Source organism: Choloepus didactylus, chromosome 4 (genome assembly GCF_015220235.1).
Source record: "Choloepus didactylus isolate mChoDid1 chromosome 4, mChoDid1.pri, whole genome shotgun sequence".
NCBI lineage: Eukaryota > Metazoa > Chordata > Mammalia > Pilosa > Megalonychidae > Choloepus > Choloepus didactylus.
This window is the reverse complement of record NC_051310.1, coordinates 117,383,830-117,404,655: the sequence shown is the minus strand read 5'-3', so window position 1 is coordinate 117,404,655 and position 20,826 is coordinate 117,383,830. Positions and strand designations below refer to the sequence as shown.

At 33.4% G+C, this 20,826-nt stretch overlaps 1 protein-coding gene across 4 annotated transcripts in view; it reads right to left on the bottom strand.

Moving 5' to 3' along the window:
- VPS13C (vacuolar protein sorting 13 homolog C) overlaps positions 1–20,826 on the bottom strand; it is a 202,275-nt gene that overhangs the window by 44,713 nt on the left and 136,736 nt on the right. For all 4 annotated transcript variants that reach the window (XM_037833799.1, XM_037833801.1, XM_037833798.1 and 1 more), the window contains exons 48-63: positions 18,744–18,913; positions 17,228–17,472; positions 15,843–16,072; positions 14,495–14,587; positions 11,642–12,007; positions 11,096–11,182; positions 9,610–9,765; positions 9,181–9,445; positions 8,412–8,572; positions 7,275–7,396; positions 6,469–6,763; positions 4,785–5,174; positions 3,129–3,233; positions 2,261–2,425; positions 557–685; positions 146–279 (exon numbers count right to left, since the gene is read on the bottom strand). In XM_037833799.1, the coding sequence (XP_037689727.1) occupies positions 146–279; positions 557–685; positions 2,261–2,425; positions 3,129–3,233; positions 4,785–5,174; positions 6,469–6,763; positions 7,275–7,396; positions 8,412–8,572; positions 9,181–9,445; positions 9,610–9,765; positions 11,096–11,182; positions 11,642–12,007; positions 14,495–14,587; positions 15,843–16,072; positions 17,228–17,472; positions 18,744–18,913 (3,113 nt within the window). The remainder of the gene's footprint in view (positions 1–145; positions 280–556; positions 686–2,260; positions 2,426–3,128; positions 3,234–4,784; positions 5,175–6,468; positions 6,764–7,274; positions 7,397–8,411; positions 8,573–9,180; positions 9,446–9,609; positions 9,766–11,095; positions 11,183–11,641; positions 12,008–14,494; positions 14,588–15,842; positions 16,073–17,227; positions 17,473–18,743; positions 18,914–20,826) is intronic.

Genomic DNA, 20,826 nt, shown 5'->3' with positions numbered 1-20,826 from the left:
ATGTAGTAAACAACGTGTGCTCCATATTACCTCTCTAATATGTGAAAACATTTTGAATATAAAACACATCTAGTCCCAAGTGTTTCCTAGATGTGACTGGACCAGTAAAAGCAAATCAGATATCCGATTAACCCTTTTCTCATACCTCTGTTTGTATGTGAGGATGTCCCACGGTGTGTGGTTTATTATTAGGGCAGGTGCAGCTCCCTCATGGTAATCAGAAAAAGTTATGACAGTTGAATGTTCAGCAATGTTTACATCCACCAAGATACCCCCATTCTATTGTAGGAAAAAAAAGTATGTTTCAGATATTGGTTTAACTTGCATTTAAATTTGATATTTCAATCAGTTATGTAGCTACAAAAACTCTGGTTTCTTAAGTTCTTAATGGAAAGCAAACTTGCTCTGATCTCTTACAAATATATATGGCACTATACATTGATACAGCAAAACCTTCAAATAGCTATCAATAGATTTTATAGCATAGCTTAATGAAATAGCTCAAAGCAAATTTTTAAAACCAAAGACATTTTGGGGTTAAACTATCAAAACTTACCAGATCTTCTAAGCTCAATAAAGTGCCATTATCCTGCTGATTATAAAAGAATGGTTTGGAAGATCTTTCACAGCCCACTACTCTCACACAAAGTTTGCCTGACAAATTTTCAGGCCAAAATGGAAGGCACTGAAAAGACAAAAATTAGTATCAGTCTTAAAATGACATTGTGGTATAAAAAAGACATTGGCTAATTAAGTTTTCAGTTCTAATTCTGATCTTGATTTAATTATTACTATGTTTCTTAAAATATTTTCTCTTCATTTCATATTAAGTTTATTGACTATATAATGATTACTTATGAAATCAAAGAAATTGTCAAAAGAATACTGCTGTATTAGTCTATAAGTACTTAAGGTACAATTACAATAGAAGAAACCAAAGAGCCTACTGATTACTTAAAACCTATACTCTTAACATTTCCTTTTGAATCTATTTCAATGCACTGTGAATTGAATTCTTTTACAGAGTGCCTTATCCCAAATAAATCAGAAAGACAAAATAAGGCAGAATAGAAAACACCACCACAGACCTTGCTATGCCTGATACTACCTTCCTCACGGTTTGATATTAATCAAATTGCATACCTCTTCAAGCCTCGGTTTTCTTAACTAAAATTTGGGTAATGGTAACCTTAAAGAATTGTTAAGATCAAATGAAGTATCACATGTGAATTATATATGAATTACATAAAGTATCAGATAAGCTTTCATTACTTAAAGAATACAGAATGTCCTTTTGTTACAGAATTCTGGATACAGTCTGTTTCTGAATTTAAAATACTACTATTAACAAAAATATCAAAGATAAAAAGACAATGATTTATTTGTTACCAAATCTAAAGAGATTATTTTACGTGCCTTAGAAATATCATGCCTCTTAGAGCTCCAAATGTGTTTACATTATAAGTGGAATCCTTCCTGTTGAGCCTTTTGTTAAGTATTTTAAAAAATAATTTTAGGATATTTTTTTATTTTGAGAGGTGCAGAAAAAATGATTCTATCCTGAAGGACAGCTAGTTTGGTTGAAAACTCAGGCAAAGTCCAGCACTAAAGCTTGTCATTTTACCTGTTCTCCCCCTACTCTGCTTCATTTTCTTTACCTCCTCAAATCGTGTGGAGCCAGCAAAGATCAGTTCCAATCTCAATTCTTCTGTAAAAGTTTTCCTTTTGATCTAGACTACAATAATCTCAACTCCCAATGATTTTATTGACCTTGGGAAAAATGTGAGACTCAGATTCCTTCTCTGTAAAGTGAGGCGGGTGAATTTTAAGTAATTTTCAAGGAAACTTCCAACTCAGCTATTAATTTCTATAATTAGCCAAAAATTAGCATTTGTAAATGTATATGAGTCTTCAGCCCTCCAACAAGAATATAAGCTTTGTTTAATAGAGAGTTTACCAGAATAGAGACATTACATAGACACTGTCTCTCTGTACTTTTCACAGTTTGTATGCTTGTTTTATACATAGAACAACAACTAGAAAATTAGTGTTGACCATCTAGCTGGGGCCAGTGGCAAATATTATCAGCAATTTAATTTTTTTAAATAGATGCTTATAGAGTAAATGGAAAATCTTTCAATGCTGGCTGTCATATCTTAATAAATTTAATGGCAGACTGAATGTAACAAAGAGGCATTTCTTTTATGTTTGTATTTAATTGTAAATTTTAAGAGTCAGTTATAGTAAAGCAAAATTTTACCTCTGAAGAGGCAATATAGTTCCATTTATTGGTTGGCATTGAGCCATTAGGTGCAATCTCACCAACTTCTAGTTCTAATGACGACTTATTTACAATGGTACAAAAGGGAGTCAGGGTAACTATCCGTGAGAGATTAAAGCTGCTCATTTTGATGCTAACACCAACCTGCAGAAAGGAAACAAACAAGTTTATCATTTTCCATTACTTTATTTAGTTTCTTTGAAACACACAAATCTATGCAAACATAGACTTTTAAAAATATTTTAAAGTAAGAATCCATAAATAAAATGATTGCTATAAGCCATACTCTAATACTGATTATCTTCTAACAGGAAAAATTTTGAATCCTTAGGTTGGCTCCAAAAAAAATCAAGGAATATCAGTCACTAATTTAACTAACGACTCTTGCAGGAACTTATTTAATTTGTCCACTATTCTCTACTTTTTAACATTCCCAACATAATTTGCTTTATAATTATTGTAGAGGGGTTCAAGCTTTGCTCCTTTATTATCTCTGCTATTAAAAAATGAGATATAATTTTTTTCAAAGCAGTAATAAAACAAGTCAACTGAACAGTTTATTCCAACTTCCACGGTAATACATTTAAGATACAAGAAATGTCTGGTGGGACAGTGGTACATGGAATGGAATGGAGTTGCTTACTTGGATGCATCCAACTCAGTGTCTTAAACATTCACAAATCCAGGTTTTGCTTTGATACTTGTGACCACAGATTTTTGTAGAGGTAAGAGTTCTCTACTCAATATTCTGAATTAAAATTTTTATACCCTTTAGGATGCTACATGGTTTACTAAACTTTGGAAAAGGTGAATGAGCTCAAAGGCAAATAAGCAAGCAGAACCTTACCAGATACTCCATATTGTTGGCAGGACACTTCACACATCCATAACTTCCCACTGTATCCAATGAAAAACTACTGGACCAGGCACTAGTTGAAATTTTTAACTGTACCTATACCAAAGAACACATATCAACATATAAGAAGTCAGAAAGACTATATTAGTTTTATTCTATGGAAAATTGCTAGATTACTTGAGAAGTTTCTTTAATATCATGGAACACAGAAAAATATAATCAAGGATATAGTGCAAATGAGTAAAAGACCCATAGAAAACTGGGACTCTAGAGGATAAAAACAAAAGCAGAGCTCTGATCTTTCCATTCACCTATGGAATTAACATACTGAATTTAAATATGAATACCAATGAGACCCTCTGTTGTTTTAAAAAGAATTATAATGCAAAATGCTTATGATATAGAGCTAACAAAGAGCAAAGGTTTTAGCAATACAGAATTTATGTATTTAAATTATTCAGCAGGCACTAAATGAAAGTCTTTGTGATAGGCAGAACAGAAGACAATAGGACACAATTCCTGTCCCCAGTGATTTTCTGACGAAATAGAAACATAGGAAATATACACAAATAATTATGACGCAAAAATTCAATGTGATAAGAGCTATCCATACAAGAGGTACAAAATCCTATCAAGGTTAGAAGGTAAAAAGTTTACTTCTGGCTATTAGAGAAAGACTTACAGAAGAGACCTAACTGTACTCCTGCATTATCCTCACTCCCATCCACCCACCTAGATTTTAAAAAACCTGAAGACAATCAGACATCAGTCACAAACAGGTACTACAATGCCATGTGTTAATCAATACTCTAAGATAGTGGTTCCCAATGTGTGTTTCCTGGATTAGCAGCATAGGCATCACCTGGGAATTTGTTAGAAATGTAAATTCTCAGACCCTACCCAGAACTACTGAATCAAACTCTGGGGGTACTGGAAAAGTCCTTCAGGTGATTACAGTAATACTGAAGTTTGAGAACCACTGCTCTAAGAAACATGGATGGGACATCTAGCCCCACTTTAGATGGTTGGAAAGTCCTTCACACAAATCAGGTGTGAGTGGAATGCCAAAGAATGAATAGCAGATAACCAGGAAAGGTGAGGAAGATGGGGAAAGAGTGGGGGAAGAGGCATTCTAGGCAGAGGAGGCAGTATATATAAAAGCCTCTAGAAGTAAATACTTGGGGAAGTATGTGGTAAGGAATATCAAGGTATGAGTCAGGAGAAGTAAGAAGGTACCTAAGCACAAAGTGCCAAGCCTAGGCATTAGGTTTCTCTTCCTTCCTGCTTCATACATATGAGGGATTCAAGTAATATAAGCCAAATTCAACTGTTACGTGTTCTGAAATGCTATTTCACCTCTGATCAACTACATAAAATCAAGCCATGCTATCTGACACTACTTCAAGAATAGGAGTAATTCTAAGGGCACTGGAGAAAAAGGTCTCAGTCTTGGAAAACTGGAAAACTGCTGTCATTAGTTTCTAACATGCCCTTTAATTATGCATTCTTTAAAAGTCCCCTTGGACCAAATTCACACCAAACGCATTTAGCAAATAGGTAAACATTGTTTTGGGGAAGGCAAATGACTCCCAACTTCCCAGTTCAGGAATTCACCTATTTCAACTTGTTATATGAAGAAAAACACACCTTATTTTTGCTAAAAATGTTCTTCTTCTTGAAAGAGAATAAAATAATATCCCTGAAATCAGCTGGATGTTTCACATGAATATCTTCTGAACGATACTGGAGAACCCGAGAAGTCTTGTTGATTAGCCAGTAGGGACTAAAGACAGAGAGCACCATCCGGCTGCCAATTTGTCTGACATGTATTGACAGATCGACCGTCATCACTTCTGTGGAGTCACAAGAAAAACACACGAGAAAGAATTCGGGAAGTGTATCACATATGCGGAAATGTCCACTCCAATTTTTTCCCTGGTATTTCACCAGGACTAATTCCATTATTTCTCCACTAATTCTTGACTGTAGAACATCAGCAGTACTGCCTTCTGCTAGCTCATGAGTTTCTGCTGTTCCCTAAAAACAAACAAACAAAACCTAAGTTTGCTTAGTGATTTTTTAAAACCTCTGAAATAGCAAAGTCCATATTTTACCTCAATGCTAAATAACTTTCAGAAGCAGATTAACTACCAAGTCTTCAGCAAAGTACCAGATTTACATATTATAAATGTCCAGTAATCATTAAGGACTGAAAAGAAAACATTATACCACAGGCACAGGCAAAAATTGTCTTTTGGCTATCATTAGGCCAACAGCCATAAGTTTTGGGAAAAAATAGAGATAAATACTAAGAATCAGAAGCTGGATTCAGGAACCCTGTTACTCATTAGAGCTATGTCATTTAAATGAGCTTAACTGACTAGGATTCAGCTTCATTATCTATTCACATACTATACCTATCAGTTTCCATATTAATGGAATAAGGAAAATGATATCAAACTATTTGGACATGCTTAGTAAAGTGGTATTATTTTTTAAATGTATAGTAGACAATATAATAAATCAGGCTTCTTATTACTTAAAGCTTCTCTTACATAAACACTATTTAGTTGACTTAATTAATTATATTATCCACAATTCAGGGATGTCTCATTGTCAGATAAATAAAAGAAATAACATAGGTTCCAAACACTCTTTCCAGACTTTCATATTTTAAAATGCTGTACATGTACAAATTTTAAAAAATATTTATCAGACTCCATTATGGAAAAGTTCCTTACTATTTCTGGAGGCAGGCAGTAATTACTTGTATTTTCAGTAGAACCTTGGCCCAAATAATCAGAATATTAAATTTAATAATCATAACATTGGCCCAAATAATCATAATACTAAATTTAAAATAAATGGCATGTAAATTAAGTTAAGATTAAGTATTTTCTCACTGCCTTTTTTCTACCCTTTTAGTCAATGGAATTTTACTTAAATAATAAAGAGATAATTATGGTTTTTAATATATGGCAAATGCAACAGAGACAGTGGTAAGGAACAAGGAACCAAACTGCCTAGGTTCCTAGCTGTGGGAACTTGGATAACTCACATAACTTCTTGGACTCATTTCCTCATCTATAGAATGGGCCTAGTACTAGCTTCTACTGCAGCATGTTATTGGGAGGAGAAAATGAGTTAATACATGTGAAGCCCCCAGAACACCACCTGGCACATAGATGGTATGCCAGTTTTTGCTATTAATAATTTTATTAAAGCATTAGAAAGCTATGTAAAAACACTGTCCTCAACTAAAAATACCATAAACAAAACTAGAATTCAGTCTATGCAAAAATAAAAGTCAAACAAAATGTAAGAGACATACCTCAAGTAAGTATCTTAGAGAATATGGGAGAAGATTCCGTAAAATGAGGGAAGGATACAGATGAATGATGTAAGCTGGATCCCAATCTTCCCCATGAGTAGAGATATAGTTCAATTCATCAGGCAAAGCAACTGCATTTACTATGAGAGGTAAAAAGTTGATTTCTGTTGATGGACACTGCAGTATGCACCTGACTTCCCTGCTCCTATGAAGTTCTTCCTTCCAGGTAATGTAGGTGGTGGATTCTTTGTACTGATGCTCTAAAATTCCAGCTGGCTGAATAAACAACTGACATCTACAGAAAAACAAAACAGACTGTAAAAACGTTATTATCAAGAACTTAAGAAAAAAAATTTCTCTAAATTTTCTTGATAATTCTACAAGGTAGGTATTATTCCTTTTTGCAGATGAGAAAAATCAAGGCTTAGAAAAGTTACAAAACTGCCCAAGGTCATATAGTCAACTCATGGAGGAACGTATTGGAAAAAAGAACTCTGTAAACAATGACAACTTAAAAAAAATCATACAAAATAAAAAGACAATCTAATAAAAATAGGTTAGGTCACAGAAAATATACAATATACAATAAGAAATTTTCATCTGATAAATTCAACTGACAATAATATAAATGCATTTCTCTGTAGAAGAATGAACTATATGCATGTTAAAACTGGCTTTTACACATCTTTACATAATAAAGATATGACGATGTTTTTGCTTTTCCAAAATATAGATCCCAAAGTTATAAAATTAGACATATATTTTATGAAATTTATAAAGCTTAGTATATTCAAGAAAGTGTCTACCTATATGAATCTAAAGGAACATGGAACTCCTCTTCGGGTCTGGCTACTCCAATACGCTCCAATAGCTTAACATTCTTAACAAATTTATAGATGATAAATGCAATAGAGAAATGGTTTTTAATCTGTTGGACAAAAAGACACAAATCATTGAATTAAAAGTTCAAAAGAAAAATGGGAGCTATACACAATTACTTTTAGATCTAAAAAGTTTTAAACCCAATATTGGAAGATACTTTTATTGGCAATTAAGAACTTGTAGGCTATTTAAATGTTGAATATATTAAAGCTGATGTTTAAATGGCAGTTGAAAATCACTAGGATATTCACACAACCTGTGATATTTAATGCTAGTCCATAATATTATCTTTCAAATATGTATTAATCTTTGAAGATTTCAGACATAGTATTTTCTTCATTACAACCTCTCAATGTACCATATGAGTAAGCAGAAAAGGCTAGCAAGGGAACTATGAGGCAAAGTAGTACAACACTCTTTTCTTGATGAAAATGTGATATGTGCTGGAGCTAATGGCAAACTAAGAGATAACACTGGCCAAATTTTAAAATCTTTTCTTTCATGTCTAACAATGTTACAGGGAGGAGGAAATGTTCTTTTGCTTACCATATACTGAAACCTGTAATAATGTATAGAAAGGAAACATGGATAAACCCTTAAAAGGTAGATAAGAAAATATTCATACAGATTAAGAGGCTAATTTCTTTTCAGAGGAGTAGATTAATTCCAATATTCCTACACACATACTTGAAAAATATAATCCCAAGTGCAATACAAAGAGAATGGAATATTACCCTATTTGACAGCCAGCCACAATTACAGTATTTCTCAGTTCTGCATGTTTAAAGGAACATGCAATAAAACATTAATAAAATTAAAGTTAATTTTAAACCCAGGAGACAACAAAAATGGGCTCTAAATTAACACAACTTTTGTTATTTAAAAGAAAGAATACTATGAAAACAAGTTGGCTGGGAAAAGCAGCCACTTAAATATACTACTATTTTTGAATAATCAATATCGGCTTAATGAAGTTTTAGTATGTGCTTTTAAATATTCGGCTAAAAGATTTAATATTTCTTGACATATTTAAAGGGACACAATTCACTTTAAAGTATTACCTGCAGAGGAGAGCGAAGGGTAATTACTTTATTCCCTTCAGTTGCATCAATCTGTACCAAGACTGAGTCAGAATGACTGGCACTGGGATTCCGTACATTATACAATCTCCGTCCTGGTCTGGCTACAGGGATATTTGCAACTTCTGTATATCCATGAGGTACTAAGGGAGAGCAAATGTGAGAAGCATTCCAAATATTAATTTTTCTCTATTTCTTTATGAGAGAATAAGCATTAGCACTTCAAAATAATTATTCTTTATCATGACTAGAAATGATTAACCAGGCAAAAATGCTTTTCTAAGACACAAAAACTAAAAAGGAAACCAATTATTATTATGAAATTTTTTTACCCCAAACAATTTTTGAGGCTTTAACTGCATTAAAACAAACAAAAACCAACTTGTTCCTTACTCTATCAACTATTTGGCAATAATCTCCTTTTCTTTGTAATAGTATTACTGTCATTATTTTTAGACTTCTCATACAGTTATTGTCTCTCAACTTCCTTTTTGAAGAATACTATATAATTGTATTATTTAAGGGCAAAGAAATAATCTGGTTTTCTAAGTTATTCTTAAATTAAATTAAATTTTCTCAAGTTTAGAAAATGAAAACAAGGAGACAAAGTTTATCAACTGTTTCAAACCTTTGGAAATGTTTTCCTCCAAGCTATCTGCAGCAAAATATGTTTTTCACAGTTTATCTATCAAAAATAAGCCCATACCAACAATTCCACAGATGCCCTTAATATAAAACAAATATAGCATACCAAAGGTAAGAGTGAAAAAAGAGCTTTCTTGGCAGCTCAATATAGATGACTTTCCTTGACGTGAAGGTTCCATGCTAGAATATTCCAATTCCAAAGTCTGACCAGCATCAACATCACAAACATCACTTTTCTCAGGGGAGCCCATCACTCTGAGATTACAATTGGGCTGCACCTTAATGGGAACACCTACGGCATTTTTTACTGTAAAAGGAGCCCTGTCTTTTAAAGAATAGTCAAAAGTAGAAGCAGTGCCCTCTGAAAAACCCTGGAAAAGAACACATCACAATAAAATGTTTGCAAACTGCATATTCTTCCCAGATATGAAACCATGACCACATATATTTTAAAAACTAATTTTGATGACAAAACTCTATGCATGTTTCATTTTTAAATTCTAACTGAAATATTCCAAGCAAAAACCAAACATACTTTTGCTAAATTGTTGAAAACATTAAGACAACTTTTGGATACTGTTATATTCATTGTATCTCCTGAAGAAATATGAATGGCCATTTGTGGCTCAGGAAGAAAACAAAAATCATCTCCTGGCATCAAACTTTTATCCTGCACTGGGTTCTTCTTTACCTATAGGGATAAACAACATAACAAATTTAAGTTATTTGCTAATAAACAATAAAATCAAAATACTCTCAACAGACTTTAATTCTAAACCAATCACTTTACATTAAGGATCTTCAAAAGTCTCATTTTCAAAAACAGTCAGTGCTTCATTGTGATTAGCACAGATCATCCTTTCTTTCAGTGCACAGCGCATGACAGGAAAATGTTTAGAATTATGCCATGCAAGCACTAAGCTGTTTTCTCAAAGTCAGCTACAATATTTGCTTTTAGAGCATTCCTCACAGCCTATTTATTTATCCAGAGTTGCCTAATTGGCAATTCTGCATTGATGAACAATCTAAGGTGACCCTGAAGTCTGAATTGAACCTTATTGCAGGTATCATGTGGAAATAACAGTAACTTTCTATAGTAAAACGTATAAATAAGCAATATGGCAAGGTTTCAAATAATAGCCATCAACTTCCATTGGAGTTTTTGTTCTAACATTTTGAAAGCCTTATAAAACAATTCTTGTTAGTCTCTCTATGCCAGAGAGAAATAGATCAAAAATACGACTACTTCTTTATTGAGAGGAAACTGGAACACAGGTTAAGAGATTTCCCATCTACAAGATAAGAATCTGCTGAGTTGATTTCAGTGTCTGGCTCCTAGTCAGCTTGCCCAGGAAAGGTGTGCTGTGATAATTTGTTAACAACATAATTCATGTTCCTATAATCTAGAAAAATGTGCTTCAGTATCTGGTATTCCAAATTATTCTCAATAAGAACCATAAAGAGATAACACAAAAGAGTTAGGGCAGTGGCTCTCAAATTTTTTGTTCTCAGTGCCCCTTTACACTTAAAATTCACTGAAGATCCCAAAGAGCTTCTTTCATGTGGGTTATATCTGTCAAAATTTACTCTACTAGAAATTAAACATAAGAAAAATATAAATATTCATTTAAATAATGAGTACATGTTAGCATAGTGTTTTAAATGATAACCATATTCTCAAAAAAACCCTCAAAAACCATAGTGATAACAGTAGTATTGACAAATCTTTCTACTGTCTGGCCAAAGAAAAGACAGGCAGATTCAAATATGTGCTTCTGCATTCAACGTGTTGTAACATCATACTTACATAGCCTATGGCAAACTCCACCATATGTTCATGAGAAAACAAGAGTGGAGACAATATACAATGTCTGAATATTATTATGAAAAGTGTTTTGACCTCCGAGTCCCCTGAAAGGGCCTCAGGGATCCTGGACCACATCATGAAAATTGCTGAACTAAAAAAAAAAATTACTGCACATGCTTAGTGACATTATAGAGATATTTTATGGTTTCCTTACATCAAGCCTTAAATTCCATTGTTTCTTCTCCTCCACTCTCTCAATCAGTGGCTCCCAGACAGCGTGGGTCTCATTGTAATAGTGAACCTGGAAAGGCACAGAATTATAATACGGGGTCTTTCAACTTTAAATACACAACATTTCTATAACCAATTAGGAAAAACCTATATACTAGATACATATACTATATGCATATACTAATATGCATACTATATATACTATAGTATATACTACATGTATATACTAATGTATATGTTAATAGCCATTTTAAAAACCCACCTAAAGACACAAGCAATATATATAAAGAGGGTTTGTTTTCCTTTCCTCTTTATTGCCATAAACAAATTATTTATCAAAAGAATCTTTAAAAATAATTACCAAATAAATAATGCTATACATCAACACACTGAATGTTACCAGATATTGCTTACTGATGTACATACGTATTTTCTGTGGCTATGTGCAAATGAAAAAAGCTCCCATATTAATTTTACAACTGTATTTTTGAGAAGTTGGCTCCGAAGGTACTAAATGAGGTGGCCTTACCTCTAGAGTCATGTGAGCAGTAGCAGCCATTAGGGAAGTCCAATTTTTAATTAATCCTGAAAACGTAGACTCTGCTAATAATAAAGGTACAGTTCGATGCCCTAGGCCACATTCTAAGGTAACTTGAACTGACTCCACAACAACAGCACAATTTTCCTCTATCAACGGACGTTCAATGTCTTTGAAATTTTCAGTTATTTCTTTCGCCATGTCAACACCAAGAAACCAAGAATTATAATCATTAATAGATTTGACATCCCAAAGATTTTCCGTTTCCTTAGATGTATCTTTGGATTCATCTTCTTTTGTCTTTGGAGATAAAGCAGCCATGATTGTCATCACAGTATTGAGAATTATGGGTGAAATCTTAAAAAAAAAAGAAAGCAGAAAAAAATTTAGACTAAATTCTCCCCCAGATGAGAATAATTAATATATAATACAAAAGTTTAAAAGTAACTAAAATTTTGAATACATTATATTCACGACTAAAGAGAACAGAATTATGAAGAAAGAACATATAAAATTATGTGTCAAATCAACTAAGCTTCTAACATTGGTTTCTAATCAGGTTACTCTGGAATTAACTAGCTAACTGATTTTATAAAACAATAGCCAAAACCTAAAGTTAAGCTGATCAATTCCAGGCAAAATAGTGTTATGTGAACAGAAAAATGTAGAAATGTGACCTGACCTGAAGTGTTCATTTTTCAATGAGCTGCATTAGCTAAATCAAAGTGTGATCCTTGCCCAGATATAAATAGATGGCTCTCATTTTTCTTATTAAAACATAAAAATTCATTTTATAAAGGTCTCATGAAGACAAACTGATAACGTTCCTGTTGGCAAGCCTAGGAATCACAATGGCTCCTGTGGTGGTTTGAAGCTATATATACCCCAGAAAGACATTACTTAAATTTAATCCATTCCTATAGGTGTGCACCCACTGTACATAGGAGCTTTTAATCAGGCTACTTCAGTTAAGGTGTGACTCACCTCATTCAAAATGAGTCTTAATCCTATTACCGGAGCCCTTTATAAATGTAATGAATAGAGAGAGAAAGAGAGATGGAGAAAGCAAAGGAAGCAAGAAGCTGAAAGCAACAAAACCCGAAGAGAAGGATGAGACTAACAGAGGCCACCGTGTGCCTTTCCATGTGTAGAGGATCCAGTGATCAGCAGTAGCCAGTCTTTGGGAATAAAGCATCACCTTGATGATGCCTGGATTTGGAAATTTCCTCAGCTTCACACTGTAAGCTAATAAATTCCCACTGTTTAAACCCAATCCATTTTCATGGCATCTGCTTCAAGCAGTCTAGGAAACTAAAACAGCTACCCTTTCATTCACCCCAAGATCTGCAAATTCTGCCTCTTAGTATCTTTGGATTTTGCTCACTTTCTTCACTCTAAACAGTGTGCCTTAGTTCTACACTGAAGATGTCTTCTATATTCAGTTGCAATCCCCTCAGCCTATCCTGCACACTGCCAACCAGTATGAGTTTTCTAAAATCAGAATCTGAGCATGTCTTTTGATGATTAAAATATTCTACAGCTTCCCTTAACTTTTAGGACAAAATTTCAGCACTCTTAGCTTAGTGAACAAAGTTTTTTGTATACCTGGTACTACTCAGTCACCTAGTCAAGCCAGGGTTTCCGAAAGTTTGAGAAATACTGGGTTAAGTAAGTTAAATGGATTCCTTTATTGTTCACCCCTGCCCCTTTACTTAATGTACTAAATTGTGATTATACCACCAAAAGGAGGATCTAGCATGCACTGCTCCCCAAACTCACCTATCAACTGAATACTTTTTTTCATGTCTTATTAATGTCACCTGTAATTAGTATTCCCAGACTTACAAGTCCTCCAAAGCATTCTTTACAGCCATATGTATTTACCCCTTTACGTCCTTAAAGGACTTTCTCAAGGCTCTACCTTTGTGCATATTGTTGATTCTGTTTGGAAAGCCCATCCCCTCGCTCTCTCCATCTATCTATTCTTTATTGGACATTAGAAACTCAGTTCAAGCAGCCACCCCTCCATACAGCTTTCCTGTACTGTCAACAGCTTGACTGCACTGTCAACGGCATCTTGTGCAAGCCACTTGCATTGACGACCATAATCACTGATTTACTTCTTTCTACCACATATCACATACATTCTTGAAAGTAGGGACCATTATGTCCAATGCCTTGTACAGCACATTTTTTGTAAGAGTTCAACAAATGTTTCTTGAGTGAATACATATATCTACATACAAAAAAACTGAAGGACAATGCGACCTGACCATAACCCAGGACCTTGGAGTAAGTGCAGGCAAATTCAAGTTTTCCCTCCATTTATTACTTTGTGACTTTAAAAAAAAAAAGTAAATCCTAATAATTTATTTCTAGCATACATCTGTCATTTTCACCAACATTTTATAAGCCAAATAAAACTTAATCATATCATTATAGTCTCAAATTATGCCACAAATAAAAGCCTAAAAATAATTTACTATAAATAAGAGCAACATCAGCTCCTCATCTTTTCTTCCCTTCTCTACCCACTCTATCTCAGCTCTCCTTCCCAATCCATTCTTGCCAATATGCACATGCAAATACAATAGGAAAAAACTATACTGATTATTTATAGATATTAAAAGATACACTTCAAAGAAAACAGAAACAAGCATTGGCACTAAAGAAAAAATGTATTTTAGTGTCAGAGGCATTAACTGACTACCTAATATGTAACTAGTGTGGTGCCACAGTTATGAAAGAGACCTCAAAACATACTGTCTCAGATAACTGCAAATACACAGTATTTTTAGAAAACTAAGAATTAATTTTCCCCCAAAGAGTTTGATAGACACTAACCTTAATTATAAATTCTTTAACCACAATATTTATATTTTGTTTTCCAGAAGCCCAAGTACATTTTTCCATAAATAAAGAGCAGGGCTGCAAGACCTAGAAACAAATGAATGAAATTCACAATTTCTTAACAGTAGAGCCATTATATATGTAATACACACTTACGAGAACTATGTCTTACTTAACTTGGGATTTTTAACTATTGCCTGCTCCAAATAGCAAAAAGGAAAATTAAATTAGTCAAGAGTCTCTCGTGGGGGCTCTTCTGAACTATGAAAAATGAGAAAAGCTTTCATCAGTTCTGATCAATTCTCTTATGCCAAATCCTTAAGTAATGATGTACATTTACTATCAACAGTTTAAGATGTTACCTTTTGCTAAATGATACCCTTCTGTAAAATATACTTTTTAGATAGCTCTAAAAATGAACTAATGACTGTGGCAAGGTAGATAAGTAAAGAATTTACAGATGATTAAAAGGTCAGTCTTGAATATCATATATGGTCTGTACTGAAATAAATTTCAGTTTCTTCAAACACAATTTATTAAAACCATGAAGACTACATTCTTAGATATCATGAAAGAAATACATAAAATAACCCTTACACCAGAGCTGAATGGGGCAATTAGTATAGCATAGCTTTCATCTAAAAAAACATGATATGACCACCCAATGGAGTGATTAATAGCAGCTTTCTGTGGCAAGTAAAGACGATCCTGCCAAATAATATTTCACGATAAAGTATAAACTAAGCCTAGTACTGCATTCTTCATGTAAGTCACTTTGCCAACAATTTTTTAATTTAAAAAACATTGCAAATGAGTCACATGTTATAATGACCATCTTATAAAATTACCAATTAACATTATAAAATAATTGGCATGGTAATTATGTTAATTAACTAAAATCATATTTTTCAATAATGTGAAAACATAATTGAAGATAACTTTTAATAATAGAACACACTCTTTTTTGGTCACATGAATCCTACTGAATTTTTTCTTCCATTCTTAAAAAGCTTTTTTAATATTAATTCATTCATTCACTCATTCATCAGGTATACTGTAGTGAACAAAAAAAACAGGTGAAAAACAGTATTGATTGGTACTAAAATTCAAATACCATTCAATAGAATACGGTATAATGAAAAGAAAACCAGTCTGGAGACAGTACTCAGCTCTGTCACTAATGGCCATATCCAAATCATTTAACCTCTTTGAAACTCTACATCCTTATTTGTAAAACTCTGATTTTGAATATATAATCCTTAAAGTCCCACAAAACTCTCACATTCTAGGATTCTATGAATCAATTGTTTCAGCCATTCTTCAGAAATAAGGTAACTCTTACTGTGGTAATATTTTTTCCTCTCTTTTCTCTGAGAAAAGGGCAAGCAAGCACTTTAAGATCTCTCACAGAGGCTTCCATCATCTGTTCAAGTTTGGATGTTGACAGAGAAAGGTTACACTGGAATGAGGCTGTCAGAGCAGGAGCATCAGCCTTTGTCAGGTTGGCAACAAACACCACTTCTGGATCTGTGATCATGGCCTTTAAAGTCATATTTGGTCTTACAGGGTCATCTGAAGAAATAAAAATAGGAACCAAAAGAGTTTTCAAGTAAATCTTGTCACTCGAATGTGTGCTGTCTCCAAGATGCTAAGTTGTTTCTAATATCCTGCTATAACAGATATGGTGAAAATAACAATATTAATAATTTACTGATTAATATTAATAAGTAAATGATTATTTTAAAATGCTGATTTTGCAGAAAAATGCAGTCTGATCCCTGTCCACAAGAATATCACTCCCACTCTGACCAGGCAGAAATAATTTTGTTTGGAAGTTCTTTTTGTCAGAATTAAGGTATGTGCACATAAACACATATGAATATTATGTTATATTGCAGGGACAAGGACAGGAAAACTGGGGAAAGGACTATCAAGAAGAGGAAAAGCAATCCTGCTAAAAATAGATCATTACTACTGGTTCACTTTGATTTCACCATAAAGTGCATAGTCAATATCACACAATCCATAACGTACATACCTAAAATTTATATATGAATACATACATCAGATATGATTACTGCTTAAGAAGCATTAAAGTAAATGGAAAAATTTAACTCTGCCCTTGCCAGTAAATGCTAATTTTCCAGTCTTGCTGGGTTATACAATTAGGGGGAAAAATGTCTAACTTTAGACAGTTGTAATTTAACATATAAAATTACTGATCTGTTTAGTAATGCTAGAATAAAAGAATTACAGAGTTGGGAAGTGGCTTCAATGTACTCTTACACCAGACATTTGCAAGCTGGACTCCCTAAGTTTACGATTCTAATGTACTATCCAAGGGGCTTCATGCTGGGTTCGCCCATATCCTCACTTCTGTTTTTATCTGTTCAATATGCTAAGATCCATCAAAATATTTCCTTCAAATAAAAGATTCCCCTTCTGTAAAACAGGTTGCAAACCCATGACTCAGATAAATTCCCTTTATTCTGGGTGAGTAAATAAGTGTTAATGGCAGAGTTAGAATCAGAGCAGAAGTATCCCATCTCCTGACCCAGTATATTTCAACTGTATTTCTGTCCTAAAAATGTATGATTACCAAAGGTTTTCTACAGGATATGTTTAAATTGCAAAGATTAATTTTATGTTCTTAAATTCTCCATTTTCCTTATTTGTAATTTTTGTTAACACATAGAACAAGTTGTGAGATAAATAAATTGTGCTAACCTTTTTCTATCTTGAATTTTGCTGAAGCAGTCTGTCGTAGTGGAATCTGTGTTTCTTTTGCCATATTTTCTGGACTCTGAGGCACAGCTTTGATAAAGAAATCTGCCACAGTCATCAGAAATTCCACACTGGCACAAACATACAGCTTGTCAAGAACAGCATCAATCTGACTTCCATTCTTGCCTTGTTTGTAGTTTATATCAATCATAGAACTGTTATCTTGATCATTCTTCCTGTCAATCATTCTAAAAAAATATATGCCATTCATTATTTTAAAGTCCTGATAAAATAACAAAAAAGATTTAAAATTTCCTACACACTATAATAGAAATATTTCTTTCACCTTTCAGTTTCAAATCTGAACAGAAAAACAAGTCAGTATTAACAGGAATCTAGTTACCCAGTTAGCATTCAAGACATGGTCTCCTAATCTCCACAGCAAGACTCATGTTATTAAGCAGTTACAGAATATTTTATATTTATAATGTAATACTAGAGAAACAAATCAAAGACTGCTCGAAGGAATTGGGCAATTAACAAAATACATTAATTTGGTTCCATAAAAGTTAAAAGAAACCTCTTCATATTATTTTAAGAAATAAAACCCCTCTGAAGGAATTTATCTGCAAAGATTATTCTGTACAATATAAGGCCAAAAGTATTCCCTGTAACTCAACTCAGCAAATGTTTATCAGGTGTCTGCAGTAACAGTTGCCACACATCTTCACTTGTGCCGCAAAGAGCAGACTACCAAACAGATGATGGCTTTTATCACCCTCACCAACACAGCTATGGACAACTACCCGAAGCATGATATTTGCAAACTAGAAAAGCTGGTTGCGTGACAGCACTCTTTCCCATCTTCTTATTCATATCTCAAAAAGACAAAGGGCCCAGAAGTACCCAGTATGCATTCACTGGAGTCCAAGTTTAAGCAGCAACATACTTTTTTTCCAAAAAACAAGAATAAATTATTATGTGTGTCATTTTTTTTGAATAAGAATACAATAGGCTACTGAAGTTACATACTTCCCACTTCATAGTAAGTTAATCTTCCAGGAATGGATTGATAATTTGAACATGTTTAAAAAAGAAATTTTAAAAATTAAAAAATTTGCAAAACTTTTTTGTTTTAAGAGACATGGGCAAAATAAACAAGACAAAGGAAAGAGCTATAACATTAAAGTTATTTAAAAAAAAAAAAACCACACAATTCTGCCTACTTGGGACAATGTAGAAAATATATTACCAACACACCACCCCAAGGTTTAACTATCAAAATTCTTAATATTTAACAGTTCTTCTAGTTCCTGTTTTTAAGATAGTTAATATTATTAGAACTTCCCCTTAAGTTAATTTTTAAAGATGCTGAATCTGATATTAGCACTACCTCTTGTTACAATTCATGACAGGAAGTATGAGCAAAAGAGAGACCGCTTTGATAATCCCAAGCCAAGCAACGCCTGGTAGCAATATCAACCTTAAATAATGTACAGGAAATTCAGAGCTGACAAACCTCGATGTTGGTCTATCAATGCCTTCCCGGAGGTCATCAAGGGTGCATGTCTTAAGTTTAATGCTGACATTCATTGAGCCATCCTTAAACATCTTCCCTGCTGAGGCCATAAGATGTAGTCTGAGTTCACCAAGCCGTAAAATGTCATTATGAAATGAAAGTTTGGACTCCTACGGTATATTTTTCAAGCAAGAGAATCAATTATCTTAAATATCGTGTAATTACTTTGAAACCATATTTTTGAGTTCAGAGAATAATGGCAAATTAATCTCACAAATTTTTAAAGTTTTGCTAACACATAAATGGAAGAAAAATAATATGCACATTTGTGTACATATTTGTATGTATACATACAAATAAATACATATATGACATATATGTGTATGTCCTGGTATTCAAACAATGATTAATATATAAAAACTGATACGATGATATACAGTTCCACGCAAATAAAATAACCAAAAGACATTTTTGTCAATTAATCAATCAACCTAACTAATAAATATTTAATGAGCTCTTCTGTACAAAACACTGAGAGAGGAATTATAGGATTTATGAAAAAGGACAAGGCATGGTAGCTCTCTCAGTGAGCTTATACTCTAATTGAGAAGATAAAATAAAAATATATTAAAAGGAACATCATAAGGAGATTTTATAAGTTAGGCATGATTAAATATCATATGACATATAGTCATTAATTTATTCAGATTTATATCCTTCCACATTTCACTTGGGATTTTAAGTGGTTAGGTGAAGGTTAGGTGAAGAGCATAAATAATAAAAGCTCAGAGAAATCAAAGAGATCATTGCAGGCTGGGAAAAATTCATGAAAAAGGTGAGAACTTGATTGAGACTTGGAGGGTGAGTAGGGATATAGATAAGCAAATGAGATAGAAAACATTCCAAATGGGAAAAAACAAGCAAACAATTCAAGAAGTTCTGACTGTACAACTTACAGGCTGATTAGGTTACAATATTCTGATTAAAGAATAGCAGAGTTACAGAGGCCTAGACGAGCACTTAAATCCTAAACTAAAGATTTAAACTTTTGTTTACAGTAAAGAAGGAACCTCAATCTTTGTTCTACCATGGCATATGGCTCCACATTCTCTAGGGACACCCAGACTGAAAAAAAAAACAAAAACCAACCAACTTATAAACAAAAAAAGTGCAGAGAAGTAAAGAACATTGTCACAGTTGCTCACTATAGACCACGACAATGATGAAAAGAGTGCTGGTAATGTGCAATCCTTATAAATAAATAATGGCTAATTAAACTCCTCTAGGAAACTGAATTTGTGCCAATGTCTAGGATGGATGAAGAGAGAAAGAGCAACGAACAAGGAAGCCACTGCAGAACCAGTAGTGTGAGCTAAGAAGAGGGTCAAATAAAGCAGCCTCAGTGAGAATTGACAGGAAAGATCAAATGTTGACTCAAAGTAAATATTGACATAACTCAGTGTCTAAATAAATAAAGAAGTCACAAGGAAGTTAAAAAGGACACTAAGATTCTCAAGCTGGGGAATCAGAAAAATGGTGTCACCTTAAGTGAAAGGAAGACCATATTTAATCGTTCATTTTCCACAAAACCATTTTCTGATGTTTTCATTAGCATCAAACATTAATTTAAACATTAGAAATTAAGGCAGGCCATTGCACAAATGACAGCTATCAGGCCAAGGTTCAACAATAATAATATATGAATATTATATAATTCTTAGAGAATATGAAATAAAAATTCACATATAAACAGATATTAACAACAGATATAACAACCATCAACAATACAAAACTGTTTTCAGCTATTTTTGCCAGTATTGGAGCTTATTCACCCTGTGCTTTCTAAGCTAGACGAGAAAGAGGAAGAAGAAACTGAAGGAACTGAAATAGAAAGTGAGCATGATGGGAGTAAGGTAATACATAATTCTGGAACTACAGTAACCTAGCAGTATTTCTCTTAGCCAGGAAAAAAGTGCTCATTGGGATTAGAACATACACTAGTAAAGCCTTCACACTGGGCAGTATCAAATATATGAAAGTTTACAGAACTACACACGATTTGACATAATTGATCCAATCAATA